The 27,545-nt window shown below is 36.3% G+C and overlaps 2 protein-coding genes across 3 annotated transcripts; both read right to left on the reverse strand.

Moving 5' to 3' along the window:
- Positions 1-393: 393 nt before the first annotated feature.
- vil1 (villin 1) lies at positions 394-14,333 on the reverse strand. Of its 2 annotated transcripts, none has more exons than XM_043249493.1 (20): positions 14,186-14,333; positions 8,957-9,062; positions 8,799-8,873; positions 8,520-8,716; positions 7,718-7,826; positions 6,879-6,989; positions 6,564-6,766; positions 6,401-6,479; positions 5,408-5,506; positions 5,028-5,181; positions 4,337-4,437; positions 4,119-4,256; positions 3,795-3,953; positions 2,760-2,939; positions 2,509-2,654; positions 2,191-2,335; positions 1,915-2,103; positions 1,771-1,839; positions 1,480-1,635; positions 394-1,135 (listed from the first exon to the last, which is right to left on the reverse strand). In XM_043249493.1, exons 2-20 carry the CDS (start codon positions 9,032-9,034, stop codon positions 1,022-1,024), a joined length of 2,502 nt encoding a protein of 833 aa, XP_043105428.1. In that variant the 5' UTR covers positions 9,035-9,062; positions 14,186-14,333; the 3' UTR covers positions 394-1,021. The 2 variants fall into 2 exon arrangements, with proteins under 2 accessions (XP_043105428.1, XP_043105427.1); XM_043249492.1 differs by lacking the exon at positions 14,186-14,333 and adding an exon at positions 12,169-12,322.
- Positions 14,334-15,230: 897 nt separating this feature from the next.
- itgb2 (integrin, beta 2) lies at positions 15,231-24,083 on the reverse strand. Its single transcript, XM_043249090.1, has 16 exons — positions 23,969-24,083; positions 22,621-22,678; positions 22,101-22,192; positions 21,680-21,872; positions 21,390-21,560; positions 21,069-21,310; positions 20,328-20,483; positions 19,648-19,743; positions 19,383-19,472; positions 19,142-19,276; positions 18,832-19,019; positions 17,861-18,093; positions 17,554-17,770; positions 16,550-16,755; positions 16,019-16,182; positions 15,231-15,909 (listed from the first exon to the last, which is right to left on the reverse strand). The coding sequence occupies exons 2-16, from the start codon at positions 22,673-22,675 to the stop codon at positions 15,841-15,843; spliced, it is 2,307 nt and encodes a 768-aa protein (XP_043105025.1). The 5' UTR covers positions 22,676-22,678; positions 23,969-24,083; the 3' UTR covers positions 15,231-15,840.
- Positions 24,084-27,545: the final 3,462 nt, after the last annotated feature.

Consider the following 27,545-nt stretch of genomic DNA (forward strand, 5'->3'; position numbering starts at 1 on the left):
TGGCGGTACACTCTTAGAAATAAAGGTACAAAGGCAGTCACTGGGGTGGTAGCTTTTCAAAAGGTACGTTTGTACCTAAAGGGTCCATTTTGCGCATATTAGTGCCTCAAGTGTTCATATTAAAAGTGTACCATTTCAAAAGCTACCACCCCAGTGACAGCTTTTATGCCTTTATTTCTGAAAGCGTAGCTTTATGACAGCTTTCCTAGCTAGTAGGCTGCCCTTATTTGACTATCATTCTCAAACTTTGATCTCTGTGCTGTTTAAATGAAAACAAGCAACTATAGTTTTGTTAGATTGAGATGCAAATGCTTAGCCTTGGGCCACAAAAAAGTTTTACACAAGTTAATGTATAATATTTGCATTAGCAAAGAGGCAACAAAAGATTTTCCGTTACAGTGAGTCTTTTCCTGTTTATTGACTTTTCCATTAGACAGGTGGTGTGCCTCTTGTATGCAGTAAATGATTAATACCAATGGAAATTACACATTAGGCAGTACACAGAAGTCTCCAAGTGTCTGTTAGAATTAATACCAAGTATGCATGATTAACCTCACATAAAACTTTTATCTTTCTTGAAATATATTAAAATTTATTGTAGTGCTTAAGCCACTTAAGTATAAAGCAGCTTTTAGTCAGTGCTTGAAGGTTTCCCCTCGAGATGCATTAAGGAAAGATTACATTGAAAGTTTACCATGCCGCTTTAATACAAATCCCTGTGTAAAAAAGACAGAATTGCAAACTTAATTTTCCCATATCATCCATATTTTCTGTTAAAAATCATACTCTTAAAGTAATTCATTCTGTTTTATAATATAAGGCAATTTCAAATAAATCAATTTGCATGTGCAAAACAACACATTTAAATAAAGTAATTAAACATGTAAACAATAAATCTAAAAAAATCTAGAAGGAAATGATCCTGAATGTAGTGTATTTGCATCGCACCACTACTAGCATTCATAAAGTTTAGCATGAGAGGAAGTCTGTTTTGCAGAACGGGAATGTGTTTGTGCCCATCCTAAAACAGGCCCTTTTCTTTCTTCATGTTCAGCTGTTTCCAGGATGGCAGGGCATAGAAATCAATCCGAGAAATCCCCATGATCAGGTTAAAGTCGTCGTTTGAGAGATAGTCCTGTATAGATGAAGCAGGTATGTGTTAGGTGTATGGATAAATCTGACAAAACCGTGTCACTCCTAAATCAAAGAATAAAAAATCGTGACAGTACAATTCGCTTAAAAAACTAAAGGCATATACTATAATCATGTGTAATTGAAATTGAAATTAACTTGAATATATTAACAAGTGTAAATAAATAATTTAGCGTGATTCTTTAATAAGAAATGATTTTGTTTACAATATTTATTTACTATTTTACTTTGAAATATAGTATTGCAATTTTCATTGTATTTTCTTCATGGCATTTTGGCAATGTGTGTTAGTTTTGTGCAGGGAATGTTTGTAGATCAAGAGTTTACCTCTTTTCTTGTCGGGTCGACTCCATTAGGCAGGTCTTCTGTCTGAACGTTCACCAGATTCTCTGCAGGGAAGGTTTGCGTCACGGGACGGGGTAAGTTACCCCCTTGAGTTGTATTATTTGAGTTGGTTTGGTTTGAGGTTGGTTTGGTCAGATCCTGTGCACAAGGTATTAACCCCCCCACAAAAAGCATTCAAGTTATATTATACATTTTATCAGTTTATCCACTAACTGAACCCATGACCTTGACATTGCTAGGAAAATGCTACCATTTAAAGAATTAATAACCTACCACAGTAATTTCTATAAGATCGGTTGCAGTGCCAAGCTCTGCCTTAAGCTGGTCGTAAGATTTCCCACCCTAAAAGAGAAAAATGTTCAAATATTCACGCTTACGAAGTAAGTTGTCTTTCCGAAATTCATGGCATCTACTTACACTCCACTTTTGTGGGTCCCAGGCGTGAAACCAGCCTGTAAAAGTAGGTGGCTCAAACCCTTGCTTCACCACCAGGATAGGTGTATCCAGGTCACGCCCTGCAGGATGAGACTTCAGATATTCCTGCGCTGTAACCACTGCGTCATGCTTCTCCTTGTCATTGGCACCTTTGCCGATCCACAGGTAAACCTGACAGAACGTATTTGCACTGTGATTTCTAGAGGTCTGGAAAGAATATGAACAACTGCGAAGAGAGAAAACCACCCCAGAATTCACCTGATCCCAGATGTCCAGCAACATCACGTCATCCTCATCCAGATCATCTTGGTTAAAGTTCGTAATCTCTGTTGCTATAAAGCGTCCTGTCTGGTTGGAGCACTCAAACAGCCGAGGAGAGATACTGCTGTTTTCCTCCTGAAGTCTGAGAGTAGAAGAAAGGTTTAGCTTTTTTCCCAGAAGTTAAATACGATTATTTTTAAAATAATAGTTATTTTTCCCTAATAATAATAATAATATTTCACAACATTTCTGTAGAACAGAGCAGAGCAGATCATTTGTTCTTTTACAATGTACAATGTGCAAATGTTACTGCACCTTTTGCTGCTGGCATACTGCGACTTTCCACCAAGGTTTACCCAGAAGTCAGCCGGTTCCTGACCCTCTGCAATAACATTCTTCTCCCTCTTGGAGATGATGTCAGCCAACGTTTTGGCCATCTCTCTCTCATCTCCACTGCAGCCCTGCACGGTAATGTTTAAAACAAGTATGCAGGTCAGACAAATGTGAGATATGCAGAAACATCTTCTGAAATGTGCCAGATTTTCTCAGCATTTGAAACTACCAACCTTGCCGTACCACAGGTAGCAGCATTTATCCGTGCTGAGCACAAACACATCGTTGGAGTTCAGAGAAGATGAGCGCGGAGGCACCTCAACAGCACGTGTGTTGAATTCATTTGTTCCATGGACGTGAAACAGTCTTACTGATGGTTGAGAATGGGAGGAGCCTTCTCTGGAACTTCCTTCCTGTTAGTCAGTCACAAACAGTGAAGAGGTGAAGTCTCGAAAACGCACACAACTGTTTCCAAAACACTCCTACAGCCCCACCTCAAAGGTTTTTAATAGGTCATGCATTGTGCACTTTTCTTCTTAGGCTATGAGTAGCTTACTTTAATTGTCCTTGCAAATTAAAAAGACAGGTGAAGGTTTGTTTATAGCAAAAACATTGGTAACACTCTATTTTGATGGTCCCTTATGAACATTCTGTTGACAATAAGTAACTTTGCACCTACAGTACATGCCAACTAACTTTCATTAGAGTATTAGTAGATTGTCTGATTATTATCTGCTAACTCTTTAATGTGATGATCTACCAACAGACATTCTACTGACCATAGGTAACTTTTCAAGAACATGTCAGCTTATTCAAAACCAAACTCTACCAGTCTACTAATACTCTACTAACACTCTGCTCAAAGTTGGATGACATGCAGGTGCAAAGTTAATTATTGTCAACAGAATGTTCATAAGAGACCATCAAAATGAAATGAAACCAAAACATCTTTTAACATACTACTAATGCTGTAGCCTCAAAAGTATATCTTTGTATCTTAACTGCTCCTAAAAGGTGCATATTAGTATTTTGAGGTACTTTCTCCTAATAATCACCCTTTATGAAGCGACTGGGCACAAAGTTGTACATTTGAAGGTACTGCCTGAGTAGCAAGCTGTTGTATTTTTTCTGGTAGTTTTTTTTAAAGAACAGAAACAAAATTATTTTTAAAACTAAGTGATTTTGTGTTTTCTATTGTTACAGCGGAAGACATGTTCAAATGCTGCTTCTAGAGATCTAGAAAGAGTAACAGGCTGACAAACACTTACCTCATAAACAACCATTTTACCCTTAAAAATGGCCATTAGGTGCATAGGCTCCTTTCCCATGGGAACGCGGACCTGTACTGGTTCTCCGTTGTACTTCTGGTCTAGGATCACAGCCTGATATGCAGAAGCTGTCAGCTCCGCCGTGCTTGCATGACGGCCCTAAAATGCCATCAACATTCAGAATTTAACTGAATTCCTGACTTAAATTTAAACTGCAAGATGTAGAATTTCTATTTAAATGTAGGAAAGTGTGACTTTGGGGAGTAAAATGCCTTGCAAAAACAATGTCCAATGAATTTAAATAAAGACAGAAGAGACACTTACTTGCCACATGTAAAGAATGTAGTGTAGTTTGCTATTGACTTGATATTTGTAGAGAATGAGGTAACAGTCCCCACCATAGAAATGGCCAAGCCACTTCCTCTCCACTTGTACGGGCTCATTGTCCTCTATCCTCCATACCTGAGGGATAAACACACTCATGTAATGAGTTCTGTTTTACTGAGAAGAATGAAAGACAATGAAAGGTAATTTCCACTAACCTCTGCTTCGCCTGACCCATCATCCACCATTTTCTGCTGTGCAGCCAAGTCAGGCCTAGCATGCATTGAGGTGGCATCGAACTTGACTTGCTCAACCTTGGCTACAGAAAGCAGAAATCATAAAACAGTACAGACTCAATCTAGAGGACATTCACAAAGGATGTGTTTATTCTGTTTACTATTTAAATGTATTTTCTTGGTCTTAGCACACAGAGCAAAGAGATCTCAGTGGGTTTTTTTTATTTTGTTTTGCGTGATCACACCACTATTTTTAACACAAGAACACATCCTGTATGAAAGCAAGATGACCTTCTGCTTAGTATTGGTCATTTCAGAAGTGCCAACTGAAATAGCGATGCAACTAACATTTTTCAGTGGTGTGAAATATTCAAAACTAGGAAATCAGTGTTATCAGTGAGATTGTCAATATATTCTTAGGTTATGTGTAGTCATACATATTATCTATCTATCTATCTATCTATCTGTCTATATATATATATATATATATATATATATATATATATATATATATATACATATAATTTTTAAAATGATTATTTTACATTGATTTATGTAATATTATTTATTATTATTTTATGTCATTTTATTTAAGCTTTATTTAATGCTTTCTTTTTAAATGGTCCTCTTTCCTATATAGCATTCAAAGGACTGATATTTGACTGATGTTCACCTATTTTCCCTGGACTGTGAGTGGTGCCCAATCCAACTGTCTGTCCTTTTTCCGTCCACTTCTGGAAGAGCTGTTTGAACACCGATGATTCTGCTCCTTCGCTTACTGTCTCTACATAGGTGGACGTAGGATATCCTTTTGCCTTTATGTAGGCCTAGAACAATGAATGAAAAGAGATGATGAAGTGTTTTTTTAGCAAGAATTTGACATATTTGTGATATACTATGCCGAGTTTAGAAAACTCGACTTGTAATGCCTTGATAAATTAGTATAAATTTCACACAGGTTTTATGCATAAATAGTTGCATAAACACAATTGGTGATTGAGTCCCCTTGTGAAAAGTGTACTTTGATTAGTGTTTTATTGGTGTAAGACTCACCTCTGCTTTCTTCAGAGATTCGGCTCTCTCAGTTTTCGATGCCTTTTTGCCCTTCCAGATAAAAATCTTTATTCCGCCCTGATCCAGCAGATAGCAGTCCTGTCACAGGAATGACATGTCAGTTGGCACGTTTAAACTTTTAAAGTGGCCTATCCTATTTTAGTTTCTCTTCAGTGTTTGTGCAAAAGTGTCAAATGTTTTGCATCTTTTCTGCTTTCACAATGAGGAATACACACTCATTTAGCATTTAAATCGCCATTTATCATGCAGCTTGCTTATTTCCTTTCTGGGTGCCTTTTTTTTGTTCCATTTCTCCATTTCAAATGAACATTTTGTCTTTTTCAAGACAAGATTTTATTCTGTTTACTATTTAAATGTGTGTGATTGGTCTTGGAGCACAATTCGTTGACATGTAATACTTTTTTTTTCCATCATTGTCTATCAAAATATATCTGAAACAACTTTATTTTGCAGTTAAAATCTTCTATCTCTTGTAAGGCTATTTCCTCCAGCAATATCACTGGCTTTAATTTTCACTTTTCACAATCAATTCCTGATTAAAAAAACAAGTCTTCCGATACATTTCTCAGACCTACCATCCTTTTTGTTTTGAAATGATGTCCGAATAGAGAAGCAAAATGGTTTGCCAACAGCATTTCATAATTTATTTTGTCATACTTGCATCGCAGCGACATGACCAGACTATTTCATGAGCGTGACTGTGTCCTTTAAGTCTTATCTGACAGGTATCCACTATGTAGGAGTACACGTTATGCTGATTCTGACTACCCATTATCATGGGTATACTATTTTATGAGCCTAACTATTTCGTCACTTGTCCCTCCCAGCTGTCATAAATGCAGTGCACTTTGATATAGCTCTAAGTGTAACATTTGACTTATATATTCTATATATGCTATCAGCATGGCCTTTATATAGAATTGCTTAATGCTGTGGTTTTTAGTTTGGGTCGCCGGTCAGGTTTAATCATACCTCGGTTTTCAGTAAGTCTTGTGTGAGAGGTTTCACTGCCACTTCCTGGACTACAAGGTTCCCCTGAGCATCTGAAATACTTTTCACAGAAGATAGATGTTTTAGCTGGAGGACATTTTTTACCACATGCTTTAATATATGTGGTTTAAACTGTTGAACTCACTGAAAGAGTTTAATGGCAGTCTTGAGTTTTTCATCCACAATTTCATCTGGGATGGCTTCTTTGATTTGTTTTTTCTCCCCCATTGCCTGAATCATCAGTTTCATCGCTTCCTCTGAAGAGTCCTCATTATCTCCTTCCACTACAGTCACTTGCGCTCGTCCACCCCTCTCTCGATCACGAATGTCCTTCGCTAGGTTCATCCCCTATGAAAACAAAAGCCTTTAGTACACTTACTGCACAGGTGTATTAAATGTATACCTTTTGCATCAGAAACCGAATAGACCTTTTCTTGACAAATGAATTTTAATGGTTTACCCTTAACCTCTCCATTCGGTTACTCTTGGGTCCATTCCACTGAATGATCAGGCTCCCCAAGTCCAGCAGGAACACGTCACCTTGATTAAAGCTGTCCCATCTCATTTCCACCTGAACATAGAGGGATTCATTTTCTAAGGGAAAATCTGAAAAATATACTCTTGCCTCCACTAATGCACACGCAACCCTCTAAACGGACGAGGCGTTTAAACTTGACGCGTTCGCCATTGTACTATTGTCTGAAACGACTGGGGCGACAATGAGTGATTAATTTGTTATAGTAGCTATTTATTAATTATTGTTAACATTAGTGAATATAAAACAACTACTTTTTTTACTCATGTTAATGCAGGTAATATTAGACACATTTGATTTATTACATATTAAAATTGACATGAACTAACAGTGAATAGTGTTTATTAAAGTATTTATCAAAGTTAAAGTCATCTAATGTAGTTAACTAATATAAAAAATGGAATGTTAAATCAATAATCATATAAGGCCTTCAAAAATGTATATAAGCTTATAGCGATTCATTTTGAGTACGCATTTTACATGTACACATTTTATTTATAAAATAATTTTGCTATTATGTACATATATTCTTTTCTTCGTCATCTTGAAATGTGTATTAGATGTTTAAGTAGCTTTTGGGGTATCTTAAAATGTGTTTAAAATTAACATGGGTTGGATGATTTAAAAAATAAATAAAAAATGGGCAGTAGATTTGTTGATGACAAAAAAAAGAATAGTAAAATCTCACAGTGATTTTCTTCACCACATTTTTTTTGGTTTTTGTAGTGGCTTTTTAAGTTCCTCTGCTGTTACTGGGACTATACCTCTCCAGCAACCACATGCTTATTTCCCTTCACATGCAGCAGTCTGCGAATGTTGTATGTGTTCGTCTCCACTTGTTTCATCCCAGATGCAACTCCACCTTTTTTGTATCTGGGAAAAAAAAGAGATTAACATTATCAACTGCTACTCCCTTTTACTCACTTATAGTTTACCACTTCTTGTAAAATGAAATGAAGAAGTCTTATTAAACTTCTGCTTTTTTTTCTTTGTTACTAAGAGAAGCATTATAAAGTCACATGCTTCTCACAGCATCTTTAGTTACAAAGGCCCAGTGGTAGAAACTATGAATAAAGGAAAATATGTGGAGTGTATAAACTTTACTTGTATTTATTTATATTGTAAACTAAGGGATGACACCTGTCATCAATGTCAGGGTCATATTTCACCCACAAGAGCAAAATATAAAAATAAATATAATAAATAAAAATATTTTTCACTCGATTTTCACATTTTCACAATTTACATACAATTACATTTTTTTAGAAGATGCAGTTTAAACAAAATCAATCTATAATCAAACAACATTTGGAAATAGTGTATAATTTTACTCAAGGAAACATCATAATTTTTTATTACCTTTAATTCTCTTTTCAGGGGGACTTCATTTATTCATTTAATGCAAAAATGTTGTTTATTTTTATTTATTGGTTAGCAAAGAATATTCCTAAATGATCCTACGATATGCTTTGCTAACCAAAATATGAAATATATTATAATTTATTTTTATTTTCATTATTTTGGGGTGAAGTGTGACCTTTGACCTTTTTGGTTAGATTGGCTTACATGATGCCCTGTTTGAAGTATCCTTGGAAGGTGGCGCTCTCGTGGCCCTGGCACTCACGGTGCTGCACAGCAGCGCCCCCTAGGTGATCGTCCATCTGCGTGGTGTATATCGCTGCTGCTCCCTGCTCATCCTGAGAGGTCTCCTTGCCCAGCCAGTAATGGATGTCGTAGGTATAGTTGTTGCTGGTCTTGTGAGTCTGAAAATGAGATGATTTTTCTTCAACGGTTAGTTTTGTCAGCGTGAACGAGCCAAATTGGACGCTAAGTTTTGATACTTACGTAGAGAGTTACGTAGCTGTCCCCCTCAAAAAACTGCCCATATGAATTAGGTGGACAGGGCACGAGCTCCATGTTCTGGTTAATAATTTAAAAAGAAGATTGATTAGTGGTTTGCTAAAGATGTCGACTTTACTGATTTGACAATGCAGAATCATCACCTCCACTCTCCATATCTGCAGTCCTGGTGTGGTTTTGTTGAGGACTTTGGGAACATCGGTCTTGACATCCTGTGGCATGGTGCCAGCTTAAGTCTCAAGGAAATACCTGGAAGAGAGAAAACGGGAGGATTAAACTGAGTTCAAAGATCCAGACTGTTTTCTTGCAAAACATGCAAATCCTGTGTATGAGCTACTCGTAAGTGCATCTAATTTTCCTTTCAAATTCACAATAACAAGCAAATAAATGTTTTTATAGCTGTTTAAGGATATTATCACTTCATCCTTCATCTGACCTTGAGGTGTAACAAGCAAAAATGCTTAAAGTTAAAGTTCCATCATTATTTTGTCACCTTCATGTCATTTTTTTTTCTCTAAACATGCCGTATTTGATATTAAAATACTTGAATGCAGCCGTGGCTTCATGAGACTTGTTTATTGGTCAGCTGGAAACTGCATTCATTGTTCCTTTAATATATAGTTTAATGATCTGTTAGGCTTTCTCAGTGTCGTTCAAAGGCAAAAGAGGGTGTGGCCTAAATGGTAGTCAATTCGATTCAGTTCATGCGTTTGTAAACCCAGACACTAAAGCTGAACTCTTACAGGAAGAAGGCTAGTTAGCCATGCCTGGGAAAGGAAGTGAAAGCCTCATGTCACGTATCTGTTGCTAGATATGTAGTAGAAATACTACGCCTACTTAGCCACAGTTGTTATCATTAAGTGAGGCTGAGATGTCAGGGCGTGATCATTCCTCACAGTGCTTCACTTTATCTGCTGCACTGAGCACATAGTTCAAACCACAAATAATTGCTTGCTTAACCAGCATGTCAGTCTTATTTTCTGTATAAACAGACCTGAAACATGATAAACTTACCTGTGATAAGAACATCGGGTAATATGACATTTCAGAGTGTTTCAGTGTTTCTTTAGATCATTCTCTGTAGGCAGATGAGTCTTCTGACTATGCTGCAGAGTTAAAATTAAACTGCTGGTTTTGTCTGGCCAGAGGAAGAGACTCTATTTTGACACACTATTTCTCCATTTAGTACTGTAAAGTTGCTATGACAAATTTTACTTGGTAAAAAACACTGTATACAAATGGTGACTTGAATTAATTAGATGAGACTTTTTCTAAAAGGGCCTTTTTTTTGCCTTCTTTGTTTATCAGATATACGCTTTAAATCTGCAAGGACAAGTTCAAGATATATTATAGTTATATAGGAGGTGCTTCATTTAGAAGAATAAAATAAAAAAAATTAAAGATTTTTATAAAATATGCTTAATTTTCATCATGTACGATATTTGTTTAGAATTGCCTAGATATAATCTCTGAAAACAATCATCAATATCTCATGCAAGTTTGGTTCTGAAACGATTAGATCTTGTTTAATGGACGTTAAAATATGTGTTTCCCGAAGACAAAGACAACACTTTTTTATTTTATTTTTCATTTGAACTTGATTAGATGCATCCAATCAGTACAGATTCAATTAAACAACTTTTATTGCATTACTGATCCATTTTTATTATTTATTCATTATATTAATATTCTTTACATACGCTCGGTCAACTGACCATTATGTTCTAAAGGAAGTTGTACGTGCTTTATGATAGGCAGGGGACTATAAAATGTTTTTATTGTATTGCGTTTGTCTTTGTTGTGCTCAAACTACCCATTTGTTTAAATATGCTGCAAACTATATGTGTGTTTCAAAACCATGGTTTCTCATGGTTAAGTACCCACCACATCCTCTCTATTGTCAGGTTCACATCCTGGTGCACTGAATGAAGAAAGTTGCCATGGTTTGATAGCTATCATCCATTGTGGTGTTGTCTTTAACAAATTAAGCAGGAAGCTGTACTGTCAAATCATGAGGACCCATCGCAGCTGATAACAGCTTTTACACGCAGTGACATCTTTCAGTCAATGCGACATAGTATTTTTCTTCTCACATCAAGATCATTTTACTAAATTGAATTTACTTGCGGGTAGCCAAGCAAAATGTCAGATCGCGCACAATAAGCTGGTCATTATCAACAAATAATATATGCACATAATATATACACACCCTATATATATCTACACACGCCTTATAGAGGATCATTTTTGTTTGCATATCCCAAATTTATGAGCCTCCTTATCAATATCTTTTTATGTTTGCCTGGTACCCTCCAGCATAGATATGGTGTGATAATACGGATGACTCAATCTCTCTCGTTTGATTGGATGGTTGGGTTTTATTAGGGGGTTGTATCGAGGAGATTGCTCTAACCCTTAAATAACCAATCACAAACCCTCTGCCCTGTGCAAAGGTTCATATTTCCTAACTAAATCCTAGAAGTTACACTGTTAGTGCAAAAATGTCTTAACGGCTCCACTCTGCCGCTACAGTGACAACGGCATATCACAAATGATCTGCCCTCCAGTATTACTAGATGCAGCGTGTCAGAGCAAACAGGTAAGAGTGCAGTTTTTTTACGTAACCGCCCGGTGTTTGATCAGGCCTGACAGTGCTGTGTACATGTCTCATCTCCACCTCCCCTCCTTCTCTATAACCTTGATTAATATTCTTCCTGTAAACTGTCCATCACGGCCAATCTAACCTTCTGTTTCAGACCAAAGCACACGAGCACATCAGATTATGCAATGCATAGTTATAATACACAATGAAATACGGAAAAATAGCATGTTGTCAAGTTATTCAAGAATAAAGCCACTATATAAAAGGGACGGATATACAAATAACCGGCACATTGACTGCTTCTGGCATGAACTTTCATAAATGAAGCTTAAAAAAGATATTTACAGACCAACAATATCAAGCCAAGGACATTTCACCTTTTACGTTAGGAGAGACAGCCAGAAATTAACTTTCTGATTAGAAAACCACTTTTAGGTAAGTATAAATGCAGCCTTTTTTGTCAGATGCTTTAAATGTATCACCTAATTGAGTCAAGAAATATATTTATAACTTTACATAACAGCCATTGATGATAGTAGTTTAATTAAAATGATTAATTTATTCTAACTGTTTAGGCATTAACGCTAAATAATATTCTTATACTTCAAATAAAAAGCATTGCTGTATTATGCACTAAATTTACAACTGGGTTTTCCTTTTTTTCTTGAACTTTTACAGTCTGCTTGCAATCAGTCACTTTTTAAAGGGTCTTTTTTTCTGCAAAGGAAAGAACGAGAGCAAGAGGAAACTCACCTGCCGCTGGAGGAATAGAGAAGGAAGCAGCCAGGTAAAGGTGCTGCTGGTTCACAGACAGTGGTGGAGACTGTGCCACACGCTCTCGCTCTGTCTACTTTACAACCTTTGCACTTTTATCTCTCTCTGTGTTCATTCACTCAGGGCCATATATGGAAAGAGCAGGTGATATGCATACAGGTGTGTCATATCTGTGGTTACAGGCATAAGTCGTTCATCTCGCCCCCCTCCCCAGTAGATATCTCTGAGCAATAGAGCGAAACAAATATGTTTATTTACCTCTCCACCTCCAGCCCATCTGGTGTCGCACATACCTGTCCTTCGCATTTTGTTGTGTTGAAATGACATTGATACCATTGACAGGCCTACCTCCAGTCATTCTTTTTTTTTTCATTCAAATTCTATTGTAAAACTCTATTAACCATAACAGGAAAAAAAATCTTCTTTTCCAGTTATGACAATAATGGCTACAATAAATACGTTTTAAAATATCCTATATTTTCCATAGCTTTTTCCTAATTGTTAAATATTTTTATTTATTGATTTTAAAAAACCCTGGTTTGTCTTTAAAATTTAAACCTATTTTTAAAATTCTCTTATAATGGAATTCCATAGAATATTTCAAAATCTATTTAATATGCAGAACATTTTGTTAAATGTCGACATAGTGTTGTTTTTTTTGTCCCAATTTACCTTTATTGTGTGATTAATAACAGTTTCAGCTTTTGACAAACAATATCCCCTTTTTGAATTCTGCAGAAGAAAGAAAGCCATATAGGTTTGGAACAACGTGAGGGTGAGTAAATGTTAGCAAGATTTTTCTTTTAAATTAGACACCTTGAACTCTTCTGAAAAGCTACAATTCTTCTAATTCAGAAAAAAACCCATTATTGAGTCAAAATAAGCATGTTTGAAGCTTAAAATCAAAATGTGTAAAAATAAGCTGTAATCTGGGCTGGAATGTATTGCTGGCTAACTCTCTCACTTCTGCAACTAATGCAGCTCAAAACTTTGGACACACTTGACTGACCTTCTATTTCTCATAATTTAAATGACCTATATATGAATTTCTGTACAACATGAAAAGTTAATTTTAAATGGATATGTTGCAGCACAGGAATAGCAGCAGCAGCACGCATAAATGTCAAGGTTATAAAAAAAACAAGTGTAGTTACTTAAAACTGTATAAAAGATAGTTTTGATCTGTTTAACATTTTTGACTTCTTAATTGCATTTGTTTTTTTTATATATATATATATATATATATATATATATATATATATATATATATATATATATATATATATATATATATATATATATATACACACACACACACACACACACACACATTACTATAATAATGTGGACAACATGATGAGTAGGTAACCTTTTACTAGTAGTTTACTACAAGTCCAAAATCCATGCATAATTACTGGATGAATCAAGTATGCCATGACAAGATAAAGTATGCTATGATCTAGATAAAGCCTACCTTTGTGAACCACAGCATACTCCCTCTATGCATTCATGTAATCTATAGCTTAAATGCAGACAATCTTTTCAGATTTTTTTGACAAGTGAAACCGGTTACAAAACACGCGGGCACCACTGAGCTGGTCAGATTATTTGAGGTTAAACAGACCATTGAAAGTGGGTTGGTGATTATTAGTGAGATGTGCAGTGGCTCACTGTTTGCCTAATGTTTGTTGTGCTCTGTTTGACCTTTTGCAACCAACAGTAGAGCATTTGTGAATGACAGTGTGCAGGATGCACAGCAAATATGGGAAATTAGGAACAAATTGCTCTAGATTTACTAATTTATGATTTACAAGACCCTCCCTTAACCTTTAACACACATTACACCATAAAAGGCACCACAATATGTGTTGCACAAGCTTTGCATTAGATAATGCACGAAGTTGATATCAAATGATTTGAACTCCATCGAAAGTCTCTGAAATGACAGTTTTTACAGTTCAACAGGATTCTATGTACTGCAGGGAATGTTTCCTACCTTCTTTAGACAGGGTGTTTCTGTCCTTGGCAGCCGAGTGTAAGGTTCCTGTCCTTTCAGATTGGTTCACTTTCAGATTGTCTCTAGGTGAACTTCAGTCTCCAGAATGTGGCCGCTCCCCTCTCCTTGCTCAAACTCATTAACCAGACTCTGCCGCTCGGGGAGAAAGCAGTGAGCCACCAGTGCTTCAGTTTTAACTCAACCCCTTCTCTTACATAATCCAGGGCACACGTTAACACGGTGTTAGTTCAGCTCCGTGAACCAGCTTTTGTGAATGTGCTGCAGAGTGTGTTAGGCCTCGGTGGAGGTTGGGCTTTAGACATTCTGTGCCAAATCTTAAAAATGCTGCCTTTACAGGTAAACCAAGTTACGAAGGCATCAAAGCAGGTCCAAATTATTGCATAACATCATGTCTCAGATGCCTTCATCTGGTCTTTTCTTGCAGGCGGTGGAGATGTAAAGATCTGCTACCCAACTTCAGCCCAATGGAACCCAGAAAACTGCTGAATTAGATTCATTTTTCTTTTTATTTTAATAACATATTTACAATTTTTTTTTTTACATTAGCTTGAATATTTAACATCATTATTCCAAAATCAGAAAAAACGTGTTTATTAATGTCAGTGTTTATTTATGATTCCAATTCAGCCAAAAATTAAGCGCTGTACTCATTAAATATTTAGTTGATTTTGTCTAAACCTTTATTCTTTTATTGGAAGCCAATCTGAAGCCATTGAATGTACCCTCAAAGAATAAAGTATATACTCGAAGTGTACTCAAGTACTAAAAATTACTTTCATATATATATATATATATATATATATATATATATATATATATATATATATATATATATATATATATATATATATATATATATATATATATAAAGATCCATTTATTCAGTAATTTGCTTTTAATTTCCTAGCTTTTTTTTCAAATGGCTAAATTATAGGGGGGAAAAACATATTTATTATTTACATTTTTAAAATGGCTTTGTGCCATCCAACAATAGCCAAAATCAATCAAATCACAAGGCAATTCCTGAAAGTACAGTAATTCCAACTTTATATTTAAGACATGTACATAGCCCTCAAACACACACGTTTTTATAACTTATGATTAATTGTTATGAAGCTTGAAAGTCCAACAAGCTGGTTACAGTGCAAAGCTGTAAGCAAATTTTCAGGTTACAATTCTTATCTTGACGTAGAAAGCCAACTTATATGTTCAATATTAATGATTTATGATGAGAAATCTGTAAAATGCAGTACAGGGGGCTCTATTCAGATTTCGGATATTTGCATTTGTAAACATACAAAACACACAATATCAGTATATCGTGTGTTTGAAAAACGTTTTTACCATTTCAGAGACAAATATCTTTTCAGCAGCAGAACTGCCACAATCTATTACATTTCACTGTCATCAAAGCTCAACAAGTATAAAATCTGATTTCTCTTCATATATTTTTCTGCATACAAAAATAAAACAATTTTCTTATGCATTACACAAAATATGAAAAAGCCTTTTTTAATGTCAAACTTTCAAATAATATGTCTTCTATAATATAAAATGACTTCTAATGACTCACTGAAAATTAACAAAAGTTAAAGCTATGTTATTGAATGACGCATTCACCCCGCCAAATGTTTTCACGAATCTCCAGAAAATGTTGGGTTTTGAACTGTGGTTGTAGCATTCTGGAATAACGGGTTGGTACCCTGTAGAAGAACAAGAAAACATAATGAAAATCAAGCATGTATACTGAAGAGTTTTTGGAGGACAGACTGAATATGAATGTTTTTTTTTTATTTCAAGCGAACAACTTACAGATGTTTTTTCATGTTTTCTGTCTTTTTCAAATCTCTTCCATTCTCTAAGGTCACTTGCATACAGAAGTGCCTTGACAATGAGGAGGATCAGGAGACCGATCAATGCCACACCTGCCAGAGATCCTCCCACAATAGCTGCTATGTTTGGCCCCTCGGGACATTCTAACATGAGAAACGGAGAGGCAGGTGACTTGATGCTTTTTAAATCTAGGAAATTTGTCCAATAATGAAAATTCTGCCATTATTTTCTCACTCTCGTGTTTCATACCTCTATACTGTGTTTATGCTGCCTAGCTCCAAAAAAGATCAAATCATCATAAAAAACACTTATGACTACTTTTGAAGATCTTTGTCGCTATTAGCTACTGTATTGTTGTATAGAAAGAGAATAAAGAGTCTTCTGAAATACGTTCTGGGTGTTTCACACACATGACGAATCACAGCAGGGTTCAGAATGGCATGAGGGTGAGAAAAGAATCCAAGTACCTAGTACATGTTTTAGTATTTCAGATATTGTGTCTGGGTCTACCTCTGTCTTTGAGGACGCTGACAAAATACTTGTCAAATCCAAGTTGTTCTGACATTACATAGTACATCAAGCAGCCCTCTTTGTCTCTTTCTCGACAGTCGTTACTGAACAATTTGTCAGCCATCGTATGTTTCAGATGTCCACAAGCTATGGAGCAGTTCTTTTCAAACAGACCGGTTCCAAAGGCCAGACATTCCACACAACTCCTGAGGACAAGAATGTTAGTAATTTTTAAATACTTATCCACTTTTTTTTCCTGAATGTGGAATAAAACACATTTTATTACATAAACAGTTTATACATAGGAAATGCTTAAAATTTCGATTCATCAAAATATCGACAGCTCTGCATAACCTGGGCCTCCGAGCTGTCGGTTTATTCAAACATTGATTTGATATATTACTCCAAGCCTCCTGAAGTATTGCCCAAAGATGATTCACACTGGTCGGACACTTCTTATGGACATCACGGTCCAGTTCCACCCATAGTAGCGCAACTTATATATATATATATTGCCATGATTATGTAATCAAAATGAAAATTATTATTGCTGGTCTTCAATGATGATGTCAAATTACTTTACTATGCAGTATTTGCACACTTTCCCAGCAGTGTTTCCAAAGTGGAGGGCAGTGTATATACAGTCAACAGATATATAGGTAATGCAAAAAGGCAAAAGGCAGATTTGAACTCTGGTCTTTTGAAATGTTGTCTAGCCCAATTGCACATACATGGGCGAAGTTAGTGTAAATAGTCTCCCCCAACAAAACAGATTTTTTAATTATTACATTTATGTATATTATTTATATATTACAATGCATTTCCATTAAATCCATAAAATAAGAGAATATGAGAATATGTGACATGCCTTGCAGGAATGCTTTTAATGGCTGAGTTATTAAGTCTATAATTGGGCTCATAAATTGATCGATTTTATTGTATTAATAATTGTGAACACAGCGGCTTTGTAGAGCCCATAGTGACTTGTTTTGAGATTTTCTTACCGTGACTCTTTACAAGGACTTTGGCAAGTAGGACACGTTTTGCAGTAGGGCGCCTTGTATCCTCTCCCGCATTCACATCGGTTACACATACATTTCCCACGCTCATGACATATACTATTATCGTTCTTGCACTCCGTATCGGATTTTGGGCATTGGCACGCTGTGCCCTCATATCCTTGATCACACTCACATGTACCACATTTGCACTTGCCATGATCTGCAAAATGAACCCACGTTACACTTAAGAGCTGATTTTTAAAAATAAACTATAAAGCACATGAAATACGAGCTTTTCTACACAGTTCACCTGCACACTGTTTATTGTTATATTTTTCACAGTGCTCATCGTCGCATTCACAGAATTCGCCATAGAAATTGCCACCGCCATCTGTAGTATGGCAGTGGCAGCGTCCGCACAGACAATCTCCGTTGCCTTCGCATTCGGTCCCGTTGTCCTTCCGGCACTGCGCTTTCAATGACGCCTCGTCCTTTTGGCCTCGTATGCACTCACAGTGCTGTCCTATGTAATCCGAATCACAACTGTGGATGTGGGAAAAACTGCTTATGTCACTACAGATATATACATGGGTCAAAGAAGTTTAAAAGAAATTCACAAAAGGGATTGTATGTCCATAAAAAGAACATTAATTGCAAGTTTTAAGGCTTCAAATAGGTTTTTTGAGAATAAAATGTTAAAATTTGGTTGAATTTTATTGTATTTTAAATGAGTTAAAAAAAAATCACACACACAATTATAAATAGTAAGATTAAAATAAATTATGTAATATTTAAAATCTAATGACATTCTGTCACGTTGTGGTTTGGCGGGAAGGGGCACATGACAAGTAAAATAAACTTAAACAGATTTAATCCTCTAAACGAGCAAAATAATAATATATACAGGCAGGCAGGCAGAACATAAACCACGTATGGACCTCGACGATCGGACAAACTGAATACAAACACACAGGAATTCAATACACAAGGAAAGACTAAATTAACAAGAAACAGGTGAAGACAATGACACAGTTCACAGGAACGGAAGGTAGGGCACACAAAGCACATGGAACAAGACAAAAACGACAACAAAAGAGTCCAAAGACGTGACGGATTCACCATTGAGAGTAAACTGATTTTACGAAATGTAACCAGTTATTTTGATGAAAACTACTATTTCTTGTTTTTATGTATTTATTTGCATAGCTAAAAATGAAATCAGATTGACCTCGGGAATTTGGGCTTGAAAAACAATTTGAGGTAATTATATCGTTCCGTTACCTGCAGCTACCACAGATGATCCTGCCGTGGAATTTACAGTGAGACTGAGGTTCACTGGAATCATCACATTCACACTTGCATCGAGTCTGCACGTTCACCTTCAGTTTTTCACTGAAGCCCAACGGACCGATAAGGAAGCTCTGGCTTTCAATGCATTTGTCTACTGTTACCGTCACATCAAAAGTCACCTGAAAGGATTATGGTAAAAGCAAGGTTATTTAAAATTTGCCATTGCTAAATTTGCTAACCAAGATTTGCATCTGTGCTGAAGTAGATGATGTTTACGCCCATTTGAACTAATCATACCCACCTCCTTACCGATGTTCACATTCTCACATTTCCCCTTGTCACTGAGGTTTTCTCCGCCTATACAGTTCGAGCTGTATTTCACAGATATGAAGTCTGGGAGAGCTTCATGAGCCATGATAATTTCAGAGGTCAAGTTCTGTTCCGGCCCAACAGGACATTAATAAGAGTGTTAAACATAGAATATCATAATTCCAAAAAAAAGTGTGCAAAGTGTAAATCCCATGTAAATCCCATGCACTCACGTTGTATGCTTCAACAATTAGATTGACAATGTTGCTAGAGTCTTCAGAAAGCACTCCAACTGCAGATTTAGGGATCAGTTTGCTCAGCTCCTGTTAAGTATACAAGTCAAGTAGTATTTCAGCTGCTAAGAATATTAATGTGAATTGTAAAGCAAAATCAGTTTTTATTTCACCAATAATGACTACAAAAATACTTCCACACAAGTTTCCATTCCATTGTAAAACAATCTTTTACACCGCAACAGAGTCACTCGTTTACACTTACTGTGTACACGGTTTCCAATTTTTTGGTGACTGCAAAAATGGGTTGTATGTTTTGCTCCTCCAGCTTGCGAGCAATCTGTCCAACGGATGGGTAGTCCTAAAAACAAAAAGAGTGTATTATAGTTTTGATATTTGCACGATGTACCGATAGCATCTAATACATACACCCTTTCGTATAACTTTGGAGACAGAAATGTTAAGAAATGCCTTGAGCCTTTAAAATATTTAATTATAAATGACATAATGTATTTGTATGAGCACGTAAATAATTTTAGAATGGTACTAATGCAAATGTTGTTTTTTGTGTCAAAGATGCTGTCATCTATGTTGATATTTTATGCTTCGGGGTCTATTCAAATGTACAAAAATGTACAATAAACTATAATAGCACTATTATGTTTTCTATAATAATGTAACATAAACAACAACTGTAGTGAAAGGGTTCCCGGGTGTTAAGACGTTTACTGAGATATCTAATAGAAACCCATGAAAGATGTATGTTATTTAAAAATCAGCAACTGTTTCTGGACTATGGGGGCGCCATTATTTTATGTGCACAGTACATTCTGTCTTAGATAGCAATAACTGACCTTTGACTTTCTTAGTTTATCTCAATATCTTTAATATAAATATTCTAAACGTTTAATATATATCATATATTTATAAAGTATTAAATCATACCCAGAGGTTGCTCTTGCTATACATGTTGTTGACCAGCTCACAGGTTTCTTTGTTTGGTTCCAGAATGGCAGCAAGTTTTCCATCCCCTGCCATGTGAAAGCCATCATCAGTGGCCAACACCAGCAGACGAGTGCTGTTTCCCCAACCGATATTATTCTGCAAGGGTAACACAAGGGAGGGGTAAGATAAACCTTTTCTAATCCTTTCGATAGGACATGCGTGTAAACACTTGATTGCATAGGAAACTAAAAACTGGAAAATTTTGCCTGTGCAATAATAGCGTAATGACGCTCGGAACAAGCTGATGTTGTTGTTGCTAAATATAATAAATGCCACGATTGCTTGGTTTGAACTATCATCTACAGAAGTTTTATTTTGGGTGAGGAAATTGCCTCTTTTACTGTTTTATTTATATAAGCATCACTGCACAAAGCTTGTGTGTGTTGTCTCGTAATTTGGACCCATAATAGCTAGGCCTAAATATTAAGTCTTATTTTTTCAACTAAGAAAAGAAAGATGCTTACTATCTAAAAACACTGAGAAACTCTGCATATTCATTTAGTGTATGCATGTCTGAAGATTAAATACCATCAGCGCAATCAGTTTATTTAGTATTCATGTAAACACTATGTTTGGATTCAACATTTGGAAGGATTTCATTCCAAATTAAACAAAATGTGTCCATATAAGCGTGGTTGATATAGCTGCTGACGTTAAATTCTGCAGTAATAAAAGTCTCACCACACAGGCAGCGACTTGCATGATGGCATCCAGGCTTCCCTCTGGGGGGTCCAGGTTTCCAGATATATGCTGCTTGGAGACCAAGTTTCTGAACATGTCCCCATCATTTGTCAGAGAAAGCACATGCTGAAAACCAAATGCTGGTTGACATGGTTCATTTTTATCCGGGCACGGCCGTTGGAGCTTCGCTTCATTGGTGTCGGTGTATGGAAGAAGCGTTTTGTCGACAAACGAACCAAAGCCTGCATCAGGAAAGTTGGTTCATGAAGTTGAATATGAATAATATTATATTGTTATCTTAATAAATTTGAATGCTCTTACCTATCCTGGCTTCTCCAGTGATTCTTGTGAGCTCAGTAAGTAAATTATTTCCCAGTTGTTTCACATTCTCCAAATCATCTTTCATGGAGTATGAGAGATCCATTAGGTAGTAGAGATCAACTGGATAGCCTTTTGCCCTTTGAAATTTTAGTTGAAAAGTTTGGGGCAACCCTGAGAAAATACAACACATTCAGCAACCTCTGTTCTCTGAAAGTCAGGTTCAAACATACATTAAAAAAGAAAGTTATTTTGATTGAGGTCTACATTAGATTTGTAAGAATGTAACATACCTGGTCTAAGATTAAGTTCTATTTCTTGTGGTTGCATCTGCACTGGATTACTACCAGCAACCAGGGGCTTATCTGATATTTTTAAAAAATCATTTTTTGGATTTACTATGCCATCGGCTGAACATCCTTTTATTTTAAGCGAAGCAGCTGTGTCACAACGTGCTGCTTCCTGCTCTCCAGTCTTGGTGAAATTCTGTGGTTTAAATAGGACATGAGAGCATGATGTGAAAAAAAAAGGTGTTGAGAATTGAACAAACTAACATAGGATATTTCAGTATGCCACCGGAATGTTAGAAATCAAATAGCTGACATTGACTTTGCAAGCTCCAATTAAATTGTCTTACAGCAATGTCAATTTGAGAGTTAGAAATGAGTTTTAGAAATTAAGCAGCAAGCAAGATTTATATAAAAATTCCCTTACCAAATCTTTACACCAGGCACAGCCAGGCCCAGACTTGATGCAGTCATCACATGACTTTATTGAAGCTTTTAAACACTGTTCCTCCGTATAAACTGCAACAAACAGTTTAAATTTCAGTTATGTTTATTTTGTTTGCATGATTCAACATTCTGGATATTTGTTATGATTAATGCAGTTAAAAGACGCGAATATAAAATGCATTTGTCTTTAAGACATTGGCTTTGTTCCAAATATATGTTAAAATGTTCTCTATGTCCAGTCAGTCACTCGTGAGGTTCCATTTCAGTTAGAACCACCAGCTTTTGGAACAGAGACAAGATTATTCAAACAAGACTGCTTTCTGATTAAGCCCATAACATCAGATGGCTTTTTTAACAAACTGCATGCACAGTGTTTGGAGGATATCATAGGCAGCAAAGGAAATTATTACCACCTCTGCACAGACAGTATATGTCAGCTTATGGACATATAATGTGTAAAGTGAAAAGGAACATAATATATGTGTAAGCAATGCACGTACCCTGTCTTCCCACCAACAACAGAAGAAGGCCCCTCAGACACACTGCCTGAAGCATTTCCTAGTGTAAAAAAGCATTTTTTAAAATCATTGTTCCTCATATTTTAGCTTCCTAAACTACTGAATACGATGGGAAATGAGCTTGCCATTGTTGCTTGGTAATGCAAACAAACCTTTCCTATACTTATGCAGTTTTGCCGCAACTGTGCAAGGCATCAAACAGAAAAGTGTGAACTTGAAAAAAGCAGATGCAGTTTTTTTAGCAGAAGTGTGATGCAGATGACACATCTGAGACAAATGACTGCCATAGACGGTCAAATGATCTGTGTGCTCAACATTTATTGGTTCATCATGGTTTTACCACACCAGCGTATGAAACATGGTTTAGTTTCCCACACATAGAGCTATATTTACTCTACAGCGAGATGTAGGCTATGTGCTGTATGCAATTTTTCTCATTAAAAAAATGCTGTTTTTATGACTTTATTTGGATATAAAAAGTATAACGTGCACTGTACAAATATAGACTACTTTTATGACACTTCATGAACTGCACAAATCACCTATTCCTTTTAAAATATTGCTTTTAGTTATGATGTAATTATTGTCATTAATGTATGTAGCAAAGCAAGTTGATAATGCTGTCTACACTCTTCTAGGTGACATTTTATTTTAAGGTGTCCATAATACAGAGTAATTACCTAGTAAGTACTTAGTAGTAGCCATTGTACGTGCATAAAATGTACTTACCATGTAAGTTATGGAACAGTTTGTATTTACAGTTTGTAATTATATAGATGTAATAGGCTGCTACTGCTATATTGTCACATATGTGCTTAAATACATGTAATACCTATCTAATTACATTCAAATGAGAGAATATCACACAGGCATAAGCTACTTAAAATAAAATGTATCAAGTTTAGACTCAATGTGTTACATCTACATAATTACAAACTGTAATTACAGACTGTTTCATAACTTAGTTACATGATAAGTACATATTATTTCACGTAAGTACAATGGCTACGACTAAGTACCTAATTAGGTAATTACTGTGTATTATGACACCTTAATATAAAATATTACCTAGTTCTAATAAGATAATTATTCTTACTATTTGAAGTAAAGTAAAGTCACCCTAGAGTTTACTGATAATTATTAATCGATATTAATATTTGATTCATCCTCGATAATATTCTGTTTAAGTGGATTAGTGAACTAAAGGTTAGTGAGCCAAGCAGGTAGACACTATGAAACTGTTCCTAAAGCTACAGTTACTTTTATCAAGCATACATCAGACAAAATTTGTAGTAATGCATCGCAAAATGCAGTATTAAACAGGTCTTACTTGATGCTATGGAAATGCCGCAGAAAGATAAAGTCGTCATAAATGGCTATGAAATGTCTTCTGGGTTCCTCAAGCAGTACACAGTAGCTTCAGAACTGAAAGAACGTTGCTGCACACATGACAGGAAAACAAGGAGGAAGTAACATTATGTAAAATGGGCGTTGGAGTAAAGGAGAGATGAGACGATACAAAAAAAAGCACATATTCAACCGAAGTCTGAACTAACCGGCGCTTAAATAAATGTACCCCGTTCGCTTCTCAATGTAATGGTGAATGTCTGGCAGAATCGAGATTTCAAAAAAGATGCAAAAGTATCACAGAGTAGTCCCATGTGATAAGTGCCGTATATTGTAAGTGTTCAGAGATGCATACGTTTAGTGAGAAACAATCCAACATGTAACATGTTAGTCTACTGAACGAACATCATGGCCTTGGCCGACTTGTTGGCGCAGCAGTTCACTCCAACTCGCTACAGAAAAGCATACGAGTTATGAAAAATAAGAAACAACGAAACAACGCATCAAATCTGTACTTTGAGTACCAGATCTCCAGACCAGGAACGACAGCTGAAAGATGAGCGAAACTAATGGCTACTTCCCTCAAAATAAAGTTCATGGATTGCATGTCATGTCGCGTTTTATTGTTAATCTTGATTTTTAAAAGCTTTTTCTGGGTGGGTCACATGCAGCTTGATTCTGATCACCATACATGTCTTTTATATCTTCTTTTGTGGTACGAATATAAAAGGAAGGTATGCGGCATTGGAACAACGCTGAGTAATTAATTTTGGGGTGAACCATCCATAAAACCTTTCTGCTACACAGATGCTGATCACTAAATAGATTCTTTTTAATTCTAAAATCCATCTTCTGTGGCATTATTGCAAAAAAAAAAAAAAAAAAAAAACTTCTAGTGAGATTTCAAGTGTACTTCTGCTTTCTCTTGGTCTACTAGGAAAAATAGCATTGTGGCACTGCAAGTATAGTTTTCTTTTGTATGATAAACTGCTTGTGATGTTCCTCATTTCTAAGATGCTTTGAATGAAATAATCTTTAGACTGAACAACATGTGTTGTTTCACGTATGTGGAGGCCACATGCAGTGCTTCTCAATCTGTCGTAGGTGGGCTACCCCCTGGTGGTATGCAGCACAGCTGGAAATACATAAAAAATTGATTTGTCACATTATTTTTAGGATATTTTCTTTTTAATATAACTTAATGACATTTTATTTTATATAATTCTAATATAATGTAATTGAATCTTAAAAATTGGATTCAGGGACTTCCGGTTGATATGGCGGCGTAAACGGCAGCAAAGTTTATAGCTCCCGACAGTAAGACTAACATAACCCCTAAAATTCAAATTCTTAACTCGCATTCAGACTCAGAATGAGTGGGGGTACCAAAACAAAGACGCGTAAAATTCCTAATAACCAAACAAAGGTGAACGAGCAAAACATGATCGACGACGCAGGTACTTCGCCTGGTAAGATGGGGGAAGCTAAGCTAACACACGAGGACGATCAGGCTAATGCACACGTTGGACTTGAAACTTTAAGCAAGCAAATTAATGATTTGAAAACAGAAATGAAGTCAGAATTACGATCATTCACGGAAGAATTCAAGAACAGCATGAAAAAGGAATTCGCTCAGTTTAAACAAGAAATAAACGAAAAACTGACATCGAATGCTAGCGAGATTCAGAAACATCAAGGCAGGTTTACAGAGGTAGAAAAACGCATCGAACAGCTGGAGACCTGGTCCACAGAGGCGAACGCGGCTCTGATAAAAACGCTCCAAAGGAACCGAGAAATGCAAGAGAAACTGACCGACATTGAGTCAAGATCACGTAGAAACAACGTCCGAATCTACGGAATACCGGAGGGTGCAGAAGGTGGAAATTCAGTCACTCAGTTTGTGGATACGTTCCTCAAAAAAGAACTAGGACTTGACATTGATTTCCAAATCCAACGAGCACATAGAGCACTACTTTCAAAACCAAATCCTACTTCGCCACCACGATCTATCATTGTCAATTTCCTTCAGTTCACGGTGAAAGAATCTGTCTTGAAGCTGGCTTGGCAAAAGCGGATAGAAATGCAGGGCCGTCCCATCTCGTTCGACCACGACTATGCAACAGAAATAATGCAAAAACGAAAAAGATACAATGGGATAAAGAAAATATTAAAAGAAGAGAAAATCCGGTTCCAGACACCCTTTACGAAAATACGCATCCATTGGGCTAACGGGACACGGACCTACAACACTCCCGACGAGGCGGAGAAAGATATGATGGACCGCGGGATCATTAAGAGATCCGAGATGGATAAAGACGGTGGAAGCGCAACGGGTCCCAATACCGATCCTATGGAGGAGCGGCTGCAACACTGCATGGCCTGGCGAAACGTCGGCAGCAAAGAATCCGAGAGGAACCTGCGAGTCCGACAGAAACTTCAAGAATACCAACGCATGCCACCGGTATAACAGACAAGAGGTAAAAAGCTGGGCACCTGTTGGTGAGATCTTTAATACTTAACAAGATATAGGACTTCACCTGTACATTGAAACAGTACTTTTGACTGTCTGGGAGAAAATCAACATTTTATTTAATTCTTCTTATTTAATTTCGTTGGACTTTACCTAGAATCTGTGGTAAGTAACATAAGTTACTACACGCAACTAGGGCGGCCCCCTTCTCACGGCTATTCCCGCATACCGCCAACGGGACTTACGAGGTGCACAAGCACACTCATTTAAGTTTGTGGGTTTTTTTTTTTTTTTTTTTTTTTTATTCTACTTATAGGCCTAAGTTAATATTCGTAGGCTATAGTATTATTCTACTTCAATTCGCACTGTTTAGAAGTTCGTTCGAGAAATGACTTTTTTATTGTGTTCGGAAGTTTTGCAGAGTTCTGGAGGGTATTGTGTTGTTTACGTTTTTCGAGTCAATCTAAAATTTAATGAAGATCATATCACAAAATATAAATGGATTATGTAATCCAATTAAGAGGGGAAAAGTCCTGGCAAAATTAAAAAGAAAGGGCACAAGTGGTGTTTCTGCAGGAAACACACCTTCACAACAAGAACATGAAAAATTTAAAAACTAGGGTACAGGAATAGTTTTTATAGCTCCTTTGAGAAGGGACATAGAAGAGGAGTGGCAGTCCTAATCCCTAATTTTGTCTGCTTTGAATTCATTAAGGAAATAAGTGACAAGGAGGGAAGATATATTTTAGTAAAGGGCAAAATTGAGAATACATTGGTTACATTGATTAGTGTTTATGCCCCCCCTGAAAGTGATAAAAGGTTTTTCAAGTCCCTGTTTGATTTGGTGGCTCAAGAGACAGAGGGAGTTTTAATTCTAGCAGGGGATCTTAATGTGGTATTAAACTCGAGATTGGATACTACAAGCCACTGTAACAGAAAAAGAAAAATTTGAAATGTGTTAGGACCCTTATGGAAGATCTTGGACTAATTGACGCTTGAGAGAGAGTCATCCATTTTCCAGAAACTATACTCACTATTCAGTACCACATAAAGTGCACTCACGAATTGATTATTTCTTGGTTAGTAAAAA

The sequence above is a fragment of the Puntigrus tetrazona genome, chromosome 9 (genome assembly GCF_018831695.1).
Source record: "Puntigrus tetrazona isolate hp1 chromosome 9, ASM1883169v1, whole genome shotgun sequence".
NCBI lineage: Eukaryota > Metazoa > Chordata > Actinopteri > Cypriniformes > Cyprinidae > Puntigrus > Puntigrus tetrazona.